The following is a 20,264-nucleotide window of genomic DNA, read 5'->3' as shown; positions in this document are numbered from 1 at the left end:
TGTACAAAGGATTGTGGGTGATTAAAGTTTGTTAAGAATCCTTCAAATTCAGCTGAATGAAGGATTTTTGTTTTTATGTTTTACGTCATAATGGAGGAGATGGTGGGAATGTTGGCACTGGGTGATGTACCTCAAGACCATGGCCATGCAAGTTACACTGGTTTTGCTGCGTCCGAATTCAGAAGCTGCGTCCTTAATTGCCGGACAACTTTAAATTGCAGGTATTGGGTTGGAACTTACTTGAATAATATAATGATACATATGAAAAAATACAGAAATACACGCACACACAAACACACAGCAGTTCCAATGCCAGCTGATATCTTTCAAAGGTGTGATTTTAGTTTATTGTCTTGACCATGGTGACCACATGTAGGCAGGTTTGCAACCCTGGTTTTTAGGCAGTTAACCATAAAAATAAAACTGTAAATAAAAATAAAAATTGAGCATTGTTCAGTGGCATCTGTCACAACTGAACAGTTTTCTGAACGATGCAGCCTTTGATATGGGACGCAGCTGTAGTTAGCAACGATTTGTTAAAATTCTGACAATAAATGTTGTTAGTTTCATTTTCAAAATAATCAGTGGTGGACTGTTAGGAAGTACATTCTTTAAGTATTCTCATACAAATGTGTACGATAATTTTTATTTTTTTTTCCACAGGACAGCAACACTAAATATGGTCTTTTACAACATGATGCATTGTTGTAGCTTAAACTACCCAACAGTATATGAAGTAGGCTACTTTAAATGTAACAACCTTGAACATATTCATAAGTAAAATGCAACATACACAGTAGTGCAGCAGTAATATTAATGCAAAACCATCCTGACAAGTTCTTTTTCAGAACAATACTGTACATACCTTTACTTTCAATACCTTAAGCATATTGGTACGGAAGTTCTAAGCGGCCATGCATTATTCTCTCGTTAACTCTCGTTATGTCGATATAACGAGAAAATACGTCGTTATAACGAGAAAACAAGGGAAAAAAAATAATGCATGGGCGCTTAGAACTTCCGTATATATATTTACAGAACAGTACAAATGTTTTTCAAAATAATAATTTCAAAAAGTATTTTTCAAAATTTATTATTTCAAATGCTTTTCAAAGACATAATTTATTTATAAATTATGAATTTTTATCTAATTTATAAAATGGTATAACATTTTTGTATATTGCACTGCATGTAACATATCCTTTATATATATACTGTATATAATGTGAAATATCTATAATATTGAAATATTGTGTTTTGCAGAGTTTGCACAATACTGTGGTATGGTCACCCACTTAGCTAATTCTATTGATTCCACTTTTGGCCAGCTTAGAGTTGGTGTAATCCCTGTCTCTGTTTCTGTCTTTCTCTCTCCCTCCCTTCCAGGCTTGTCCTACTCTGTTTTTCCCTTTAGCTCTCTAGACCCTGCCCCTTGGTCATCTAACCTGACTTTAATTGGACGACAAGTCTGCCAACAGCTCAGCCATTGGTGGAGCTTAACAGCCATTATACTTGTTCAGAAGGGCTGTAACTGTCCAACAGCAGGGGAGGGAAGGAAAGAAGGGAGTGACAGAAGCCGGGGGAAGAGGGGGGCTCATTCAGCCTACTAGAGCAAGGAGGAGTGAAGCGGTTAGTGCATGGAGTAGGGAACTTGCTGCCTGTGGGAAAGTAAACAGCACAGGGTATTTGCCGCCCTCTCAGAGGCCTCAGTCCGGCAGCAGCGGATTAACGGAGGATGAGGATGTGTTCAAGGAGGCAGCTGATTTCATAGCAGGAAGTGCAGGGGAGGTTGTTGGGATTAAAGTCCCTCTTGGGAGGTGCTGAAGCTTTCCTGTGGAAGTACTACTGAGGACAAATAGGTGAGTTGTACTGTTTATTGGTCTATCAATTTCACTTTTCTTGTGCACACTAATGCTCTAAGTTTGCTTCTCGTTCATGCAACAAAGGCAGGGGCACCATGAAAAGGGGTCTTTTCTCTAGAGTGGGGGTAGGAGAAGAGGCGGCTGTGCACTCTCCCTAATTTCAGTGGCTCATTGGGAAACAGTGGGATCTTATAAACCTCCCTAAACCCTCTCACAGGCCGTTAAAGAGAAAAAGAAAATTTTCACCCTTCTCACCCTCACGTCATCCCAGACCTTGTATGACTTTCAGTGGAACTCAAAAGATGATATTTTGATAAATTTCAAATGGTTTTGCCTATACAGTGGAAGTCCCATACTGAGACATTTTTCTAAATATCCACTTGTTCTCTGTTACAGAAGAATGAAAGTCAAAGAGCTTTGAATCAATATGAGGGTTAGGAAATGATTTTTGAGGGTAAACTATGCCTTTAACCCATTGCTAACCAGCAGAACTTCTGACACAAATGCAACTCTGAGGTGCTAAACGCAAACTGGGAATTGTTGAATATTTTCAAACTCTATGTATGACCACATATCTGATTTAGAGATAAATTAGAGCAGCTTTTATGGACTAATTCCAACATAAAATCCATAATCACACACTTTGTGTAGTACTGAGGGGCCTCACAACCCCAGCACTCCTAATCTGCATCTAGCTGCCACTCAACATTCACTGACTTCCTTTTACGCTTCCAGAATTAGATAGTTTAAAAATAGGCCATGTTACATTTCCCTCCTTTTTCTCTATGACAGTTCAGCGTCGTTAGCAGTCCATGCATGTCCGAGAGAGCTGCAGTAGAAACGCACCCTGTCAGTGGTCTCTCCAATCCAAAAGGGGTTTTGGGCCTGCTTCGACCACATGTTAATGAGAATTTGAAGGTTTCCGTCTGGCACCCTGAGGCGTGTGAGAAAGTCTTCAGAAAGTCAAAGGTGTTGTACGAAGCCCTCTGCCCTGTTTGAGAACACATTACGCAACTACATGAGAGACACGAAACACTATATGTTCAGATGGTGAAAGAGGAGCTTGAGCTTTTATGTGATTGTTTCTATAGACGTAAAGGCAGAACTGAACAGATCTTTTGAATTTGTGCATGCCAAACCACATCATGCTTTGAAGGTTTGAGGATGTGAATGGACAATCTGACTGAACAATGACATGTTACATGACTCACTTTGTTGTGTGTTTTATGGTTATATGTGTTTTGGCATCACTATTATCAGGTGGCCAATGGAATTCCTTGCTCCAGTCATTTACACATGGTGACTGCATTTTATTTTAAAGTTGCAGTGAAACAGAAGTAGCAACAGATGTTTTTTTTTTTACATTTATTTATTTTTTGTATTGTGCCGATAATCTGACTATAACTACCAAAAAAAAAAAAAAAAAAAAAAAAAGAAGAAGGAAAAATGTAATGTGCGACTTGATTTTACATACCAGCTGTTGATAGATTTTAAATAAAGGCAAATGAACAATAGCTGATTGGAGAGTATGACAGAGAAGCCTGTCATTTTCATTGAAAGGTCCAGTTATGATTTATCAGCACTTATCAGATGAGAACAAAATTTGAACTGAATTGAGCTAGACGATGACTAACTTTGTAACACTGACACTTATTGAACTGAATTGAATCAAGATTGAACTGATTCGAGCTGAGTTTGTTCCATAATTTATGAACTTTGAAACATTTCATAATTTATGAATTTTTACTATATTATAATGTTTTTTTGTTGCTTATTAATGTGAAGCTGCTTTAAATATTATTAGTTCAAAGATTTTTTTCCTAAATAAAAAATATATGCACACAAAAATGGTTTACAACAAGATCTATAACATGCATTTAAATAAATTGACCAAACTCTCATTTCATCCTGACTTTAACATACTATAATAATAATAATAGTAATAGTAATAATAATAATAATAATAAGTTTGATTTATATAGCGCCTTTCCAGTGCTCAAGGTCACTTTACAGTGAAGATACAATTAGAAAAGAAGAACCTCAGTATAATAAACAAACACGAGTTTTAAGAAGTGATTTAAATTCAAGAATAGTATTGACAAGCTAAGAGATTGATGGAGAGAGTTCCAAAGTCTGGGTGTAGACCAGAATCAGAGGGGCGTAATGAGTGAGTTGGGATGTATGGGAGGTGCAGTTCACAGAGATACCGGGGAGCCAGGGTGTGCAACAATTTAAAAGTGAGCAGGAAAATGTTGTATTTAATACGATATGCAACAGGAAGCCAGTCGAGATTGAACAAAATTGGAGTGATGTAGGCAGAGTGCTTGGTGTGGGTGAGTAGTCTAGCACCAGAATTTTGAATATACTGTAACCTGGACCTGGCAGGTAAACCACTGAAAAGGGCAATGCAATAATCAAGGCGGGATGTGACAAAAGCATGGATAATGGTTTAAGCATCTTTAAAACGAATAAAACGGTGGAGCTTGGCAATTATTGTCAACTATTAATTTAAAAGTGAATTATAGACAACCCCAAGCATGAATAATGCATCCTTGCATGCCTGTGGTCTGCAGAATCAGCCACTGCTGACCTGGCACATTCTGAGTATGTGCAATTGTGACAATAGAGGACATGTAGAGGTGTGGACATAGTCATCCTGCAGTTTAAATAGAATAGTTCCATTGAACCGGCCATTAAGTCAGAACGCACTGGTGTTTTTGTTCATACATCCTGCTAAAATTAAGAAAGGAGATTGTGGAAGATAGAAATACACGTGCAAACAACAGTCACAAGTTGCAACACAACCTTATTTTATTATCTGACATACTGTATTTTAATATTTATGTCCTGATTTAATACCCTGTGGACAAGGATGACATCATGAATCACTGTCAGCCTATCTCTGAGCTGTCTTGTTTTAACTCCAGCTATTCAACGCGACAGACTCTTGGGATACTGATAAGAAGCGGAAAAGGACATTTCCTCCTTGCGTTGATACACTGTTGCCTCCATAGTTTTATTAGCAAGAACCGGTGGTTGTCAGCTGGTGGTTTGCAACTCAAAAATGGGTTGAAGGCTGCAGGGAAAACAACACAAATGTAAATATGTAATATAATAGAGTACAAAAGTTGCTTCAATGCTGTGAATATTCTTATATCAATCAATAACAATGTAAATGCTGTTGTTATGTTGCTGTTGCTGTTTTAAAAATCAGCAGACATACATCATGACAGAACATTCTGGGAATGACGCAAAAAAAAAGAGTGTGAATAATCCACCAGGGGGTAGAAGATGTAGTAGGTTATAGTTAGTTTTTTCCCTCCAGAGAGGTAGGCCTATTGATTAAACACTTCATACTTCTTATTTTATTGGGGTTGACATAAAAAATCCAATCAATATTTTTCAAATTAGGCAAATTAGGCAGATGCAAACACAGACAGGTATTGATGTTGCAGGGAACAGCATGGTAAATCATATTTATTTTTGATTTACCTATCAATAAAAATGAAATGTAAAGGTAAGCATTCTATTCTGAATTTTCTATTCAAGAGAATACAAGTACATTAAATACATTTACATATATTACATTTGTATTATTCTTAAAGAATTTAAACTCTAAATGTTACAAATGAAATTAAAAAGATTTTAAACTTAACTTCAATATATTGTAACGTTTATTATTATTTATTAGCTCTAAAAAGGGGAATATTTATGACGAATCTTTTTGACGGCGAAGAACCATTTGGCAATTTACAACCCCTATACAAGTAACATCTCTGACCAGAACTGTAATTTATATGCAAATGTCAAAAGGCTAAAAGGGTCTTTTAAGCCATAAACAGTCCAACACTCCAGCATGATCCTACGCAGACGCTACAATATTGTATTGTCTTTGGGAAGACAGAAGAGACATATCAAGAGCAAATAATCTTTACTGAAATCTGGTATATAAAATAAGTTTAGCATAACATCTCTTCACAAATTCCCACTATTAAGGGTGCTACACTTCTTCAAGAGAGTGGAAACAGAACAACATATGCTTTACAACATGAACAGCCAAGAACAGTTTACACAGTTACAAGATATTTTGCAGTAATGTTCTTCCAAGTTCAGGTAAATAACACATTTACACTGCCCCCAAGGAAAATATTACTGGTTTGACTTTCATATTTTGGTAGACTTCATGGAGTTCTCAGGTATGTTTCAAAATTAAGTTTGTCTCAGATGTTTCTCCTAAAATATTGTGATGAGTTATTAATTTAATCGGAATACTGAAACAATTGATTTTTTTATTGATTTTTTAAAAATGTATTTTCCATGATACTTTTTAGGGTTAGTTCTCCCAATAAACCACAACTGTCAGAGGTTCTGGATATCCATGCTCTGTGCTTTGAATATTGATGCAGATTGGTCTTAACTAATGTGCAGTCAATTCCAGTCTGCCTCAAACGTATATTTTTATGAACCAGACAATAAACTTATTTTCTCATGGTGTAATGCAGCATTACGATTGGCATTAAAAAGTTTTAAGCATTTTTGGGGGGACTGTGCACATTTGTGGTGCCATCAGCCAATCAGCATCGTCATGATGTCAATTTCCTGTGATTCTCTTTGGTTGAGACTGTCATGTCATACATTGTTAACAAATGAATGAAATATTGGAGACAGATGATCCTTTCTCTTTAGCAGTGCTTGGTCCCACCATTTCTCACGTCACATACCACTGACCTTTTGACTTGTGATCTAACAAACAGCCAGGCGTTCCTCAGTGATGAATGCAGAAACGCTTTGTGAGTTTGTTCCAAGGTCTCATCACAAGAGTGCCATTGTGTGTGGTGTAACATGAAGTAGGCTTGCTTGAGAAACTGTGTTTGTGGTCCACTGTAAGGGACAGAAGGCCTTGGACACAATGGCTTTAGCAGAATGGACACACATGAATAGGGTATATTCTGAAAAACATGTCTGGTGTTTATACTCTCTCTATATTACATTAGCATTTTTGTAGCGGATTCAGTATTTGAATAAACATAGGTAAATAATATGTAGTTAGGTTTTCAGACAACCAGATCTTGGCTCAAAGTGATGGTGTCTATTGTACAAGACATACACTTAATTATTGATTCTAGTGAGCCTGCCTAATGGGGTTAATTAGTGATGCATTACTGTCTAAGAATGTAGATTTAAAAAAATCTTATTGTACCTTTATGGAAACCAATTTTTTGTAGTCCTTTAAGCTTATAATATTCCATGGCAAACAGATTTTGGATAATAAATTAAACAACACAATTGCTATTCTGCCTTGTATGCCTGGTTGTGACATCATTTGTGTTTTGCACATAAAACCTTATCTGTAATTTATTCCCTTATCCCTATAGTTTAAAATAATCAAAGTAATTCCTGTACAATCATGTCCTTGTGGATACTGAGGTCATCTATCAAAAGGCAATATCAGCAGATGTATCACTGCATGGAACTGTGCCAGCAAAGGAAACAATTGTGAGGTCATTAAACTGCCAAATGTGGGATGAGGCAGTATTTTGCCTTAAATGGTGCAACTCATTAAATTAAGCTATTTTTTGACAGTGTATAGACATAACTAAAGACGGTCTAATCAACTGTGCATAGTGGTTTACAAGGGGGGAGGAAAAAAGCAGGGTTGCCGATAATTACAATTTGATGACAATTTTAACAATCATATAGTGTTGATCCAAAATAGTATGCCCAAGTGATACACAAACTTGCAATTCATACAATAACAATTTACAATAACTTTTTTTCAATGTGTAGCCAAACAGTAGGTGATGTAATTGTCATAAATCCATGCCTTACACATATACACACACACCTTAATCATATATACACACACACACTTTATAGAAGTGCAAGTAAAAGACCTACATGCAGTGTAGTGTGATGTACAAAATACCATTTGAGACTCCTTTTTTACAGAGCCTATGTCCACAGCTAACCAGTACCTGGAAAAGGATGAGGAAGAAGAGCAGAAAGAAAAAAATAATTTTGAAGAGGAGATCAGCAAACAGAAATGCAAAACTACCTCTGGAGATGAAACGGCAAAATGCAGTGAGCATCAGACACATTCAAGTGACTTGGAAGTGACTCAGGAAAAACATTCTGATAATTTATCCCAAGCAATCTCTGCAGTTTCTCCTGCTGGTCAGGAGTGTATCAGTTATTACAAGACTAGTAAGTTTCTACGTTGTCATTTCCACACATTATAATTCACCTAGGAACACCTTTTAGTATTGGGAATAACTAAAATACATGCTAGGGAAATATTACCATTTCAAGGCAAGCTTTTGCTATACATAAGCTGAAGAACTTACCATTTTGGCATATACACCTGCTTAAACTTTGGAAGTCTTAATGTTCAGTGGAACTTACTAGCCAACTTAAACTACTAGATTATGTAAAATAATTCACATTTTCCCCTTTTCTTTACAGATGCGTCAACTACCAACAAAAGGTAAGAAATCCACACAAAGATACATGCTAAATGACATTTATTGACACTTTCAAAACTTTAAAAGCAAACAAGCCAAAACCAGGAATCTGCAGACACAAGTACATGGCTATGACTTCACTCATTTTAAAAGCCTGAAACTGGTTTGGTACGAACACTGGCTACTTTGAGCTGGTCCAGGAGCATTTTGGTTTGTGACAGGCAGATAATTCAACGGTGCTAAATACCGAATTCCAGGTTGCACAGACTCGGACACAGAATTTGAAAAAGAGACTACTTGGGCTGCTCCAGGGATTGGGAACATGATCTGAATACAGTTTGGTAACTTGACTGCCAAAGCATAGGAGGTCTAGAACCCAGGCTGTGATATGGTTTCATTCATAATTCGACTGTACCTGGGGCTCGAAACTAGACTGCACTGGAATGGCTGGGGAAGAGTAACCAGACTGGGATAGTGACTGGCGGCTAGGCAACATTTGAGGCTGGTAGCTGGAAGGTGCTGGCTTAAATGGGGGCCGATGCACATCTTGCCCTGGCTTGGCCAGAGGCTGGTAGCCAGGCTGTTGCAATAGTCTCAAAGTTCCAGATTTAGGTCCACTGGGCTGTGATACAGAACCATAACTAGGCAGTGCAGGCTTAGCTAGAGGCGGTCGGCTTGGAAGGACTGGAGGCTGGTAGCTAGGCTGTTCCAGCAGCTGTGCTGGTCTGAAAGCGGACAGGAGTGTTGATTGCAGTGGTCCAGGATGTCTGCTGGGTGGCACCACAGACACATGGGTGCCCTGCCCAGGCTTTACTGGGACCCTGTATCCATGTTGTACGACAGGTTTGATGTGCTGAGCTAAGAATGAAGATACTAGTCTGGATGGACGCGGATACCCATTCTGTCCTGGTTGGGCTGCAAGCTGGTAATTGGGCTGTGATACATACTCCTGGCATGAATAAAGTTTGGAGCCAATCTGATAAATGTGTCCCCCTTGGGCCTGCACTGGCTTAAAATCCATTTGGGTGCCGTGCTGGACCACAGACTGGTAGCAGGATTGTGCTCCTTGCAGGCTGCTTGGCTGAGCCACAGAGTAGCTGGCTCCTGGTGACTGTCGGCTGCCGACTTGTGCAACCAGTGGCCTAACGGTTTGGTACACAGACTGGTAGTTGGCTTGTGCTGGTTGTTGGACAGCAAGCTGGGCCACAGACTGGTAGCTGGCTTGTGCTGGTTGTTGGAAACTGGCCTGAGACTCAGATGGGTAGCGGCTTTCTGCTGGTTGTTGGATACTGGCGTGAGACTCAGATGGGTAGCTGGCTTGTGCTGGTTGTTGGACAGCAATCTGGGCCACAGACTGGTAGCTGGCTTGTTGGATACCGGCATGAGACTCAGATGGGTAGCTGCTTTCTGCTGGTTGTTGGATACCAGCATGAGACTCAGATGGGTAGCTGCTTTGTGCTGGTTGTTGGAAAGCAATCTGGGCCACAGACTGGTTGCTGGCTTGTTGGATACCGGCATGAGACTCAGATGGGTAGCTGCTTTCTGCTGGTTGTTGGATACCAGCATGAGACTCAGATGGGTAGCTGCTTTGTGCTGGTTGTTGGAAAGCAGGCTGGGCCACAGACTGGTAGCTGGCTTGTGCTGGTTGTTGGACACTGGCCTGAGACTCAGATGGGTAGCTGCTTTGTGCTGGAAGGCTACTGGACTGAACAATTGAGATATAATTCGGTTTCTGGAGTGGCCTGGTACCAGAAAAGAGCTTGGAGCCATATTGAAGACTACCTTTTTTGGGCTTGAAAAGAGTCAGGCTACTGGGCTGTGCCACAGATATATAGCTAGCCCCTGCTGGTTGCTGGCCACTGGACTGGGAAACAGATTGGCTGGCCTGAACTAGCTGCTGGCTGGATGCCTGGGCTACAGACTGGCCACTTCCTTGCACTAGTTGTTGGCTACTGGGCTGAGCCACAGACACATAGCGGACCTGTATTTGTCCACTGGGCTGAGAACTGGCTTGTGGAAGTTGCTGGTTACTGGGCTGGGCCACAGATTGGTAGCTGGCCTGTGCTAGTTGCTGGCTACTGGCCTGGGCCATAGACTGAAAGTTGGCTTGTGCTGATGGTTCACTGCTAGGCTGGATGGCCTTTGCTAGTTGTTGGATACTTGGTTGAGCTACGGTTTCACAGCTAGTTTGTACTGGTTGCTGGCCACTGGACTGGGCTAATTGCTGGCCGAAAGACTGACTCACAAGTGCATCGTTAGTCTGAGCTACCGGAGGGCTGCTCAACTCACTGCTGTGTTGCACTATTTGGTAGCTAGGTTGTGACACGGATTCATTTCGGGTGGGCAAAGGAACGAAAAATCCAAAGCTTGGATTCTGAACTGGCCTGAAACCTGAAAAAAGCTTGGAACCAGGTCGCCAAAATGGATCTCTTAGAGGCGTAAGAGGCTTTCTGCGTGACTGCCATGCAGACAGGGAGCTAGCCTGTGCTAATTGCTGGCCACTGATCTGGGTTAACGGCACGGAGCTAGACTGTGCCATGGTTCCAGTGCTGGCTTGTGCTGGTTGCGGACCACTGGACTGGGAGATTGTCTGCACTAGCTGTTGAGTGTCAGTCATCGCCTGAGAGTCCCTGCTGGTCTTCAGAGTAATTTGGGAAGTTAGCTGCACTGGCTTAACAGAATCAGTGCTTTGCTGCAATGGCGTCAAGACCAAGAAAGAGTGGATAGTGTCAGAGCCTTGAATGCCAACTGACTGACTTAAGCCATACCCTGACATGCCCATACCTACTGCATTACCCACAGAGCCATGAGCAACACTACCACTTCCAGCCGAAGCAAGTTGAGAGTCCTGAAGCTGGCTTCTTGTGTCTGAACCAGAACTTCCACTTGCCACTGGACCACCTGACCACCCAGTCTGAGAACTGTAGCTTCCAGTACCATAGCCTCCCTTAACTCCAGCACTATAGATTACGGTCTTAGAACTCAGAGGCCTGATTGGTCCTGCTACATCTCTTAAGCCATACCAGTTGTAAAATGCTTGTAGTTTAACATCCTCCATGGGTTGACCATTTTTTGGGATATCAGGGTTGTAATATCCAGGACCACCTCCATTGCGGACAGAGCTATAGCCATCAACTACAGAAAACATCATTAAGACAGTTGACAAAGTAAAATTATATAATTCAACTAGATAAACTTACCAGTCACAATACTGTCATGAACACCAAGGCCTAAAAGTACTGCCAAAGAAAAACTGCAAAACATTTACTTTTAGTAACTGCAAAACACTTTAACGCAGTCAGTAAAGTTGTGAGAATCATAGAAAAGTTACTCAGCAAATCCATAAACTAAATATACCTTAAAATCTGCACTGTAGTAGTGCCCATATCAAGCCAAATACTACTCTCAGCCAGGCATAAAAAAAGAAAGAAAAACAGAAAAAAAACTTTTACCCAAACATACAGCTTTGTTACTAAATACTAAACTGGTATTTTTATAGTGCTTGCCTCTACCAATCACCAATCACAGTTTACTAGATTATTATCGCGCACCAATCGGTTGTCACGGCAACCTCTAATGGCTCATTATTTGTTTCAGGTGTCATAGTATGTCAAGTGATATTTGGTTGGTGCCGTTTATTTTTTAATATTGTATAATTTTTGTGTGTTTTTGTAAAAATCTAATGCATTCATTTGTAATGTTGATCTAAAATGTTCTTTTTCTTGGAGTATTGGAGTGATGATTTAGAATGGAATATAATTTGTGCTGTGTGAATCAACAGATTCTTAAACGCATTAAACCATTTTCAAGTGGTTTAAAATCTAGATAACCTGCACATTACGTGAACTGCATGCCAGGAAATGGCCCAGTTTAGTTCTGTTGTGTTATGAGGAAATGCATGATAATAGAAAAATCTGGCAGTATCATTCCTGTGAGCTTTGCTGTGGTGAAACTTGTATTCAAAATGAGACCTTTTTCCGTTTATGCTACCATTATATTCTGCTGAATGGATGTTTTCAACATGAAGTTGTCAATACTGCTGCAGGTTGGAGCTATCAATAGCTTTTTCAGTTGGTGGGGTGTGTCAGCACTTTTTACACTGATGTGCTGCTATTTCAGCATGTCTGATTCAGTTTATATTGTATTCAGTTTTAGCTGAATATAGTAGAACCTATTTAACGCCCTTTTTTTTTTTTTACTAACAATGCATCAATTAAATTATATAGCATAGTATAATAACTTGCTTTGCAATCAAGAAGAGGGAAAGACAGACTGTTTAGGGCCTTGTGGGACAAATGTTGCAAGTAGAAGTTCTGTGTTTTGAGCTTCAGAGAAAAAGGATCAGTAACCCTGTTTCCAATATGTTCACAAAGCAGAGGCAGGTAAACATACCCATGCAACATCTTTCCCTCGTTAACCAGGGGAGAAGTGTGTTTTGTAGGAGTGGAAAAGAAAATATACATCTGTAGTGAGAAGAGACGCACAGAGCTCACAGCTGTCTTATGTGTATTCTACTGCAAAACACCTGCTCTTTCCCCTAGCAACCGAGAGCTTGTGAGACTAGCTCTGACAGCCAGCTTTTATGATGCCATTCCACACACTTTTACATGGAATAACTGCAGTTAAAAGGATGTATGTCATGCTTTCTATGAAGTTACCGAGCTTATTTATATTTTGCACTTGGCATGTTTACCTAATTGCATGTGAAGTGCATCACTGCCCTCAAAATTTTAAGTAAAGGGTGGTGTGAATTGATATAAGCATGTGTGATGATGTGTCATTGGAGGCAATAGATGATGGCTCTCAAAAGCACTATTAAAACGTGTAGTAGACTGTTGAAACTGAATGCTGAAATACATTTCAATGACCAGAAATGCTGTAACATGACAACATCATTCCATGGACAGACTTTCCATCATCTTCTTTCCTTGTAACTAACACTTTTTGTGTACCACAGCTCATAGACATTTGAATTTACTGTAGTTAAATGAAGTTGACATAACAAGTACCACCACTACTGGGTTGACTGGCCTGCAGTACTAATATTTGTATAATATTATTAACATTTATTTCAATTTAATCAAATTCGATGAACATAAAATAACTCATATTGCATTGGTTTTTTGTCTCTGTACTGTGAAAACTCTACCCCATTTCCATTTTCAAAAGCTTAAGTCCTCCACACCAAACACTGTAGCATTTATAATGAAACACAAGTGCTTTTTGTGATACTCACTATATGGGGTGGCGGAGGGCTCCTTCTCTCTTCCCCTTCTCTCCTACCACCCACCACCCAGTCTTAGACTTGAGCTGATCTCAGTACGGTTATATACCCTTGAGAGGTCAGCAATAATATGGCTCTATTTTTGGGGAATGTTCTAGAGACCAAGCTTCCACAGTCTCTGCTGCACCAGAGGACTTAAAGGAAAAGGAAGACCAGACTTGCACTGAGGTGAAGACCGAGAGGGAAATATACACTGTTAAAACTGACACAGGAACAGAGGATATCAGACCAAGCCCAGCACAAAATACTGAAGGTAAGAGATAAAAAAAATATCAAATGTCTCACAGTTATAGTGTTTAAATACTAAGTAATACTTGAATATTCAAAAATGAGTGACACTGTTGGCTTCATTTGTTTCTTTCTTCATGATTATATGTAAAAACAATAATGCACTATAGATAAATCATTTGTACAAGTTTTACATAACGGATTCGCGCGTGTGCACTTATAAGTGTTATACAAAATGGTGTATCAGAACGGAGCCTAAAGTAACATTTGAAGGAAAAAATGAAGTTCGCGTGCGCATAAGAAATGCATTAGAAATTCACATGCTTGAAGTGTGAAGACGAGATAGTCCTCTATAGCAGGCTATTGTACATACTACAATTTTGTTCTTGTTCAAATGTAGGCTACCACGTTGACTATAGACGGAACAAATAGTGTGTAGTTTCTTCGCATTTATTGGCGTGATGTTTGTTGCACTTGTCTGCAAGTAAACAAAGACGTTCTCGCGAACACGCCAGGTTGGGCAGGTTTGTCTGTATGGTCAGTCTTTCACCTAAATCAACCGAATCATGGCCTGCTGTTATTAAGCCCACTTTTATCTTGGGCTTTTTGGAGCTTAATTGGTCACCATCTTGTCATCCCCGTGTATCACGGATGAAAATGTCATACAGGTTTGGGCAGACCAGGGTGAGTAAAAATTACATAGTTTTGCTATTGTAACAGCTAGAATAATGTTTGTATATTTCAAACGTTGTGGATTTTCTTGCAAAATGATACAGAACTTTTAGAGAAAATAACAGCGGCCTACTTAGAAAAAGTTGATTGTTTTTCGTTATGTTATTTAGAAAAACAAAAATATAGGAACTGATAGGCCTTCATAAACGTTGAGCGAACATTTTGCTGTATTCTACAAACGCTAAAGTTTTTCCCCCCCATGCAAATGTCCTTTTGGCTCCGTAGAACCGCAACGTAAACCTCACGAAAATGTGTTGTTTTACTAAATGCTGAATTTTGGGCTGTTTCGAATAGTTGTATGTGTCATCCCTCTACTGTAATGTCTCTACTGTTTCCACCCTGATCTTCTTTCCGATTGGAAAAGCAGTTGTGTTTGGTTTTCTGAATTCTGATATGGTGACAGATTGTCAGATAAGTTCACTTCCTTTTGTAGCATATAGTTTAAAATAGGGCCAGCTTTCTACTGTATGACCTGCCTTTAGTTCAGTGTTTTTCCTCTGAGTGCAGCTGTCTGATGAATTGGAAACGGAGCATGTGTAGTTTTAAGAAGAAATTGTTCTCAACAAATCTTTTAAAAGAATGTGGCACGCCAAGTTCAGTTTCATTGACATGTTTCGATTGATGTTGACTAAGAATACGGGGTAAAGCCAATCACATAAGTAGCACAAAAAACAGTAGAAAACTCACAAGAAGTAATGCTATGAGCATATCTGTGTTAGCTTGGATAAGCAGCACTGCAGCTTTTTGGAAGCAGCTCTCAGATCATAAAATCCTATAAAAAATGCAAGCAAAGAAGAACAGTTTTGTTTTTGATGCTCTGTTCTCTATTTTCTGTCAAGGGACTGTTCACAAAAATTCATAGGCTTCTTTCTTTGCTTTTATATGGTAAACGCATCCAAACTAATGCACTCACAGTCCTTAGGCGTGCATTTCCTTTTTTATTTTATTATTATTTTTTCCCCCTTTTTTAGGTGAGACCTCTGCTGATTCAGAACACCAGACGGCTGGTCCGGAGGTGATCTATGATGATGTACCCTGTGAAGAAGATCTGTCTTCAGGAGAAGGTCAGTCATAGATTGTGTTTGGGTCAGTTCTCCAAGACTGTTTGGTTGTTGCATGTATCTGGGTGTTTCCTCTACAAGCATTATTTGTGTACCAGGGGTTAGTTTTTATAATAAATATTTAGAACTATTTTTTACAAGGTTAAATATTAGAACACTTGAAAATTATTTACTATACTTTTATAATTAAGCTTTCTACGGTTTGAATATATTTGATAGTTTTACTCTTGTTTCTGGTCTTAGTGTTCCATCTTAAAATATGAAACTTCATTAGAAAATATTAATTGGCACATTTACAAATGATGATAATCTAAACAAAGATTGAAAAAACATAATCCATTTTAATATTTATTGTGTAACAAAAATAGATATATACTGCTTACTGCTAAAGCTTGCAAATCAGATTTTAATGTAATTCATATAAAATGAAATGTAGAATGTAGAAATATTTAAAAAATGAAATTAATGAAATTTTATAACTATTAACATATTGATTATATATGTATTTATACAATTGACAGGCCTCCAAGAGTTATTAAGATAAACAGTCAAACACTTTGATTACATTTCAGCCATCCATCTAGTGTCATGCATATTTTATTAGGTTGCTTTTAACGTTGAAAATAAAATATGTAACACAACATAATATGGTGACATTGACAGTGCTTTTTGCTTACTATAGATAATCTTGCCAATCGTGTTATTTCCAACACAGATATCAAACACAGTTGTTAATTTGAGATGTGGTGGAAATCACATTTTTAATATATATATATATATACTTTTACACTATCAAATTATATATAGATTTTTTTATTTTACAAGGGCTAAAAGTGCCTGTGGTTGAAGAAACACCCATCTTTGTGTTATATAGATATTTTTGTATCGCCACATCATTGTTGGTAGTCCTTCGGTATTTACAGGACTGTACTGAAACCTGCTTTGCTTTGTGTGTCAGCTGACTTGATCTATGAAGACATACAGAAAGAGGAGGGCTTGCAAGGGCCCAATAATGGCTGGAGCTCAAGTGAGTTTGAAAGCTATGATGAGCAGTCTGACTCTGACAGGGCACCAACCCGCAGCAAGGTGCGTGTGTGTGTGTGTGTGTGTTAATTCAAGACTCCCCACAACTGCAATAATTACATCCCGACAAACATCTGATTTATTTTCACACATTTTCACATTCCTCATAATGATAAACCACAAAGGGCCATAAAAAGATTTAAACCCTCCAAGGTTGCAGGCTGATTGATTGGTACCTGGTTTGATGATTTATTTGAGATGCGGGTTCTTGTGATACTTTAATGGTCTGTGGAGGGTTGCTGTGTGCTTTGCCACCACAAGAGTGCAGTGTTGGCCAGCACTTGCCTAATCGCTACTAACGCTGGGTGTAACTGACACACTTTTCCACTGCTCTATATTGCTGCGAATTTGAATTCAGTGTGCACTGTGTTATCTGCCCTTACACGTTCATGAGGTCACACTGGTATGGAAAACACTTTGCCCAGGCGGCAGTCCCTCAGAAACCAATTTCCCATGGCCAGACTCACCTTTACCTCCACTGAATTAGGCTCCATAAGATCCCTACTGCCAGACGACTCACGATAAGCAAGAATTAGATTGCTGAGTCTAATACCACAGTGATTTGAGCTCAGTTTAACAGTTATTATTCCAGCTTTTTTAGTGCATGTATAATTGGAAAGGAATGGTTTTCTTTCGAAAGGTGTCAAAAGAGTTCCTATAGTGGGCTTGTTAAGATTAAAATGAACTCACAAGGACAAACAAGCAACAGTTGATTTCACTACAGTACTGGATAATTGGGCTTTGGTCTTTGTAGCTGCATCAGAAACAGACAGTTTTATTATGAGAAAAAAATAATAGTGACTGAAATACTTGATGGCAGTGTCTGTTTTTCTGTACAAATAGATATAAAATATTTATGACTATACACTGCAATTCAAAATTTTGGGGACAATATGATTTTTAAGACAGAAATTAATGCTTTTATTTAGCAAGGATGCATTTAATTCACCAAAGTAATAGTAAATACTTTTACAAAAGGTTTATATTTCAAATAAATGCTGTTGTTTTGAAAGTTCTGTTTATCAAAGAATCCATAAAAAAAAAACTGTTTTCAACATTGATAATAAGAAATATTTCTTAAACACCAAAATCAGTATATTATAATGATTACTAAAGATTTATGCAATGCTGAAGACTGACATAACGGCTGCTAAAAATGTGGTTTTGCCACCACATGAATAAATGCGTTTTAAAATACATTAAAATAGAAAACTGTTACATTTAAAGTGGGGACTGACAACATTAACGTGTTAATGCACACGATTAGTTCAAAAATCCTTAACTTGTTAAAGTAATTTAACATAATGCAAAATTGCTGAAACACAATTTATTTTCTAACCCTTTAACCAGATTTCCCTTCTCTGTCCAGTCCAATGATTCAGTAAGCGAGTGCATTTAAACAATCAGTCCAAAACAGCACTGATGTAAAGAAAACCAGGCTGATTACATCAGAGAAGGCAGAGAGAAGAGAGAATCAAGTTACGTTTTTAGTAAATTATTCATTCAAATGTTTCACTTTAAAACACAAGCTCTGTCATTTCAGTACATTCACATTGTTTCTACACACATTCTGGATGTTTTGATTCGTCATGTGTATGTTGCTGTGTTTAGTCATTATGAATGGATCTGTGTGTGTACTGTAGTATGTATAAGCAATCAGCTCAAAGCGGTTGGTTTAGGGCAGGGATCCTCAAATCTGGCCCACGAGATCCACTTTCCTGCAGAGTTTAGCTCTAACCCTAATCAAACACACCTGAGCATACTAATCAGTGTCTTCAGGATCATTAGAAAATCACAGGTAGCTGAGTTTGAGGAACCCTGGTTTAGGGTTTATTTGGTGTCTCCATGTGGTCCTGTTCGGTATCGCAACTTGACTTGTCTACTGTACACATACTAGTATACACATTTTTAATCTGTGCATAAATTTATCAGTTTGACTACTTATAATTTGGTTCTTTGGTGTCCTTTTAGAGTCTCCAAGTGTCCTTTTTTGGAAAGACATCTCTGCTGGATATAGCAATAGATTTGATGACAAAACAAACATCTTAACCTAGCTAAATCTTGTATGCTTAATTTCATGAGTGTGTACAAAAAGGGTGTGATTAATCTGATTACAAATTTTAATCTATTGATAGCCCTACTTTAAACTGTAATAATACTTCACCATTTTACTGTATTTTTGATTAAATAAATACATGGTAATATATACTCCTTTTTTTGTTTTAAATATTCTTCCAGTTTTTTTTTTTTTTTCAAATGTTCCATCATCTAATTGCGGAACTGCACACACAAGATTCAGGGATATCAGAGGCACTGAAGGTAGCCTAGGTTCATTCTTTGAAAACAGATCAGATGGAAGCATATTATTCGACAGCATGTTTCACAAACATTGGATTTGGATGTGATGCCTTCCTACCTCCGTTTTGGATGCAGCCTGTGGCTTTGTTTTGGAAATGAGTAGGTGCTTGTCTGAGATTCACATTAGCGAGGGTGCACGTTTTGTCATAATCTAAGCTTCCTCTGTCTATCCGACACTGCTTTGACTTAAAAATTAAGCCATGCCCCTGATTCCAGTCATTTCTCTTGCATATGCTTTTGTGGTTGATCCTGATTTTGCCTTGCCCTCATCACTTCGTTTCCCTCACTTTTATGCTTACCCCTTCATTCCTTCCTCTCCTCCATGTTGCCATGTTATTGCGCTCTCACCCATGGCCTGCATTGTTGCCGTGATGATACCCGTAGCTCTCCCCTGATGTTCGACGACTGAGAGAATGTTACACCAGGACCAAACAGGAGCTAGCCATGAGACTGGGGGGCAGACATCAGGTACACTCATGCACGTATGGGAAGAATGGGCTTTAGTGGGGTGAATTAGCTCAGAGCTGTAAATTGGAGCAATCACACAAACCTGGGATCAACTTGTTACACTCCTTCTCTTTTGCACTTTTTCCTGCTGAAAAGACCAGCATGAATTTCCATGCTGTTTTATGCTGGTCTGCTGTTGCTGACCAACATAGACTTGCCGTCAACCAGACAAACTTAAATGTAGTAAAAAGCCTGGTGGCGCACTGACATCCCAGCATCCCATGCTTGGGGCCAGCATCCAGAGCACAGCATATGTAAGTCTTTTTCAGCAGGGTAAGTCTTTTTCATTTGAGTTTTCTCTCTCTCTGTCTTGCTTTTCTGTCCCTTTTTTATCTGTGTTCTGAGTCTCAGGGTCCATACGTTGTGTTGTATGCTCCCAACAAACAGAGCAGAAGAGATACCTGTTCACTGCACTTGATCTTGTTTGGTCAAATACATTTCATGTCATCAAACACAGACAACAAAGAAGTTGTGCAGATATTTGATGTTGTCTGCTTATATATATGCTATTCATTTATACAATGCTATATACAATAAAAATGTTTACATTATTTTTAAATAGAATATATATTTTTTAAATATAACGTATTTAAATATGAAATAATATAAATTTACACTACTGCTCAAATGTTTTGGGCTAAGTACATACACATTTATAATATATATATATATATATATATATATATAT

The 20,264-nt window shown here is 38.6% G+C and overlaps 1 protein-coding gene and 1 pseudogene across 1 annotated transcript in view; one reads left to right on the top strand and one right to left on the bottom strand.

The window, feature by feature from the left end:
* Positions 1 to 1,501: 1,501 nt before the first annotated feature.
* The window catches only part of LOC107581470 (rho guanine nucleotide exchange factor 10-like protein), a 60,843-nt gene continuing 42,080 nt past the window's right edge, over positions 1,502 to 20,264 (top strand). Inside the window, exons 1-7 of the mRNA XM_016267048.1 lie at positions 1,502 to 1,859; positions 7,812 to 7,943; positions 8,325 to 8,346; positions 13,706 to 13,860; positions 15,539 to 15,631; positions 16,587 to 16,714; positions 19,454 to 19,537. Coding sequence (XP_016122534.1) covers positions 7,817 to 7,943; positions 8,325 to 8,346; positions 13,706 to 13,860; positions 15,539 to 15,631; positions 16,587 to 16,714; positions 19,454 to 19,537 — 609 coding nt within the window. The 5' untranslated portion in view covers positions 1,502 to 1,859; positions 7,812 to 7,816. The remainder of the gene's footprint in view (positions 1,860 to 7,811; positions 7,944 to 8,324; positions 8,347 to 13,705; positions 13,861 to 15,538; positions 15,632 to 16,586; positions 16,715 to 19,453; positions 19,538 to 20,264) is intronic.
* On the bottom strand, positions 8,367 to 11,792 carry LOC107568901 (paternally-expressed gene 3 protein-like; annotated as a pseudogene).

This window comes from Sinocyclocheilus grahami, unplaced genomic scaffold, assembly GCF_001515645.1.
Source record: "Sinocyclocheilus grahami isolate Dianchi unplaced genomic scaffold, SAMN03320097.WGS_v1.1 scaffold3.1, whole genome shotgun sequence".
NCBI classification, from domain to species: Eukaryota; Metazoa; Chordata; class Actinopteri; order Cypriniformes; family Cyprinidae; genus Sinocyclocheilus; species Sinocyclocheilus grahami.
Note: the sequence above shows the minus strand (reverse complement) of the source record. Positions and strands in the feature narration are given on the sequence as shown.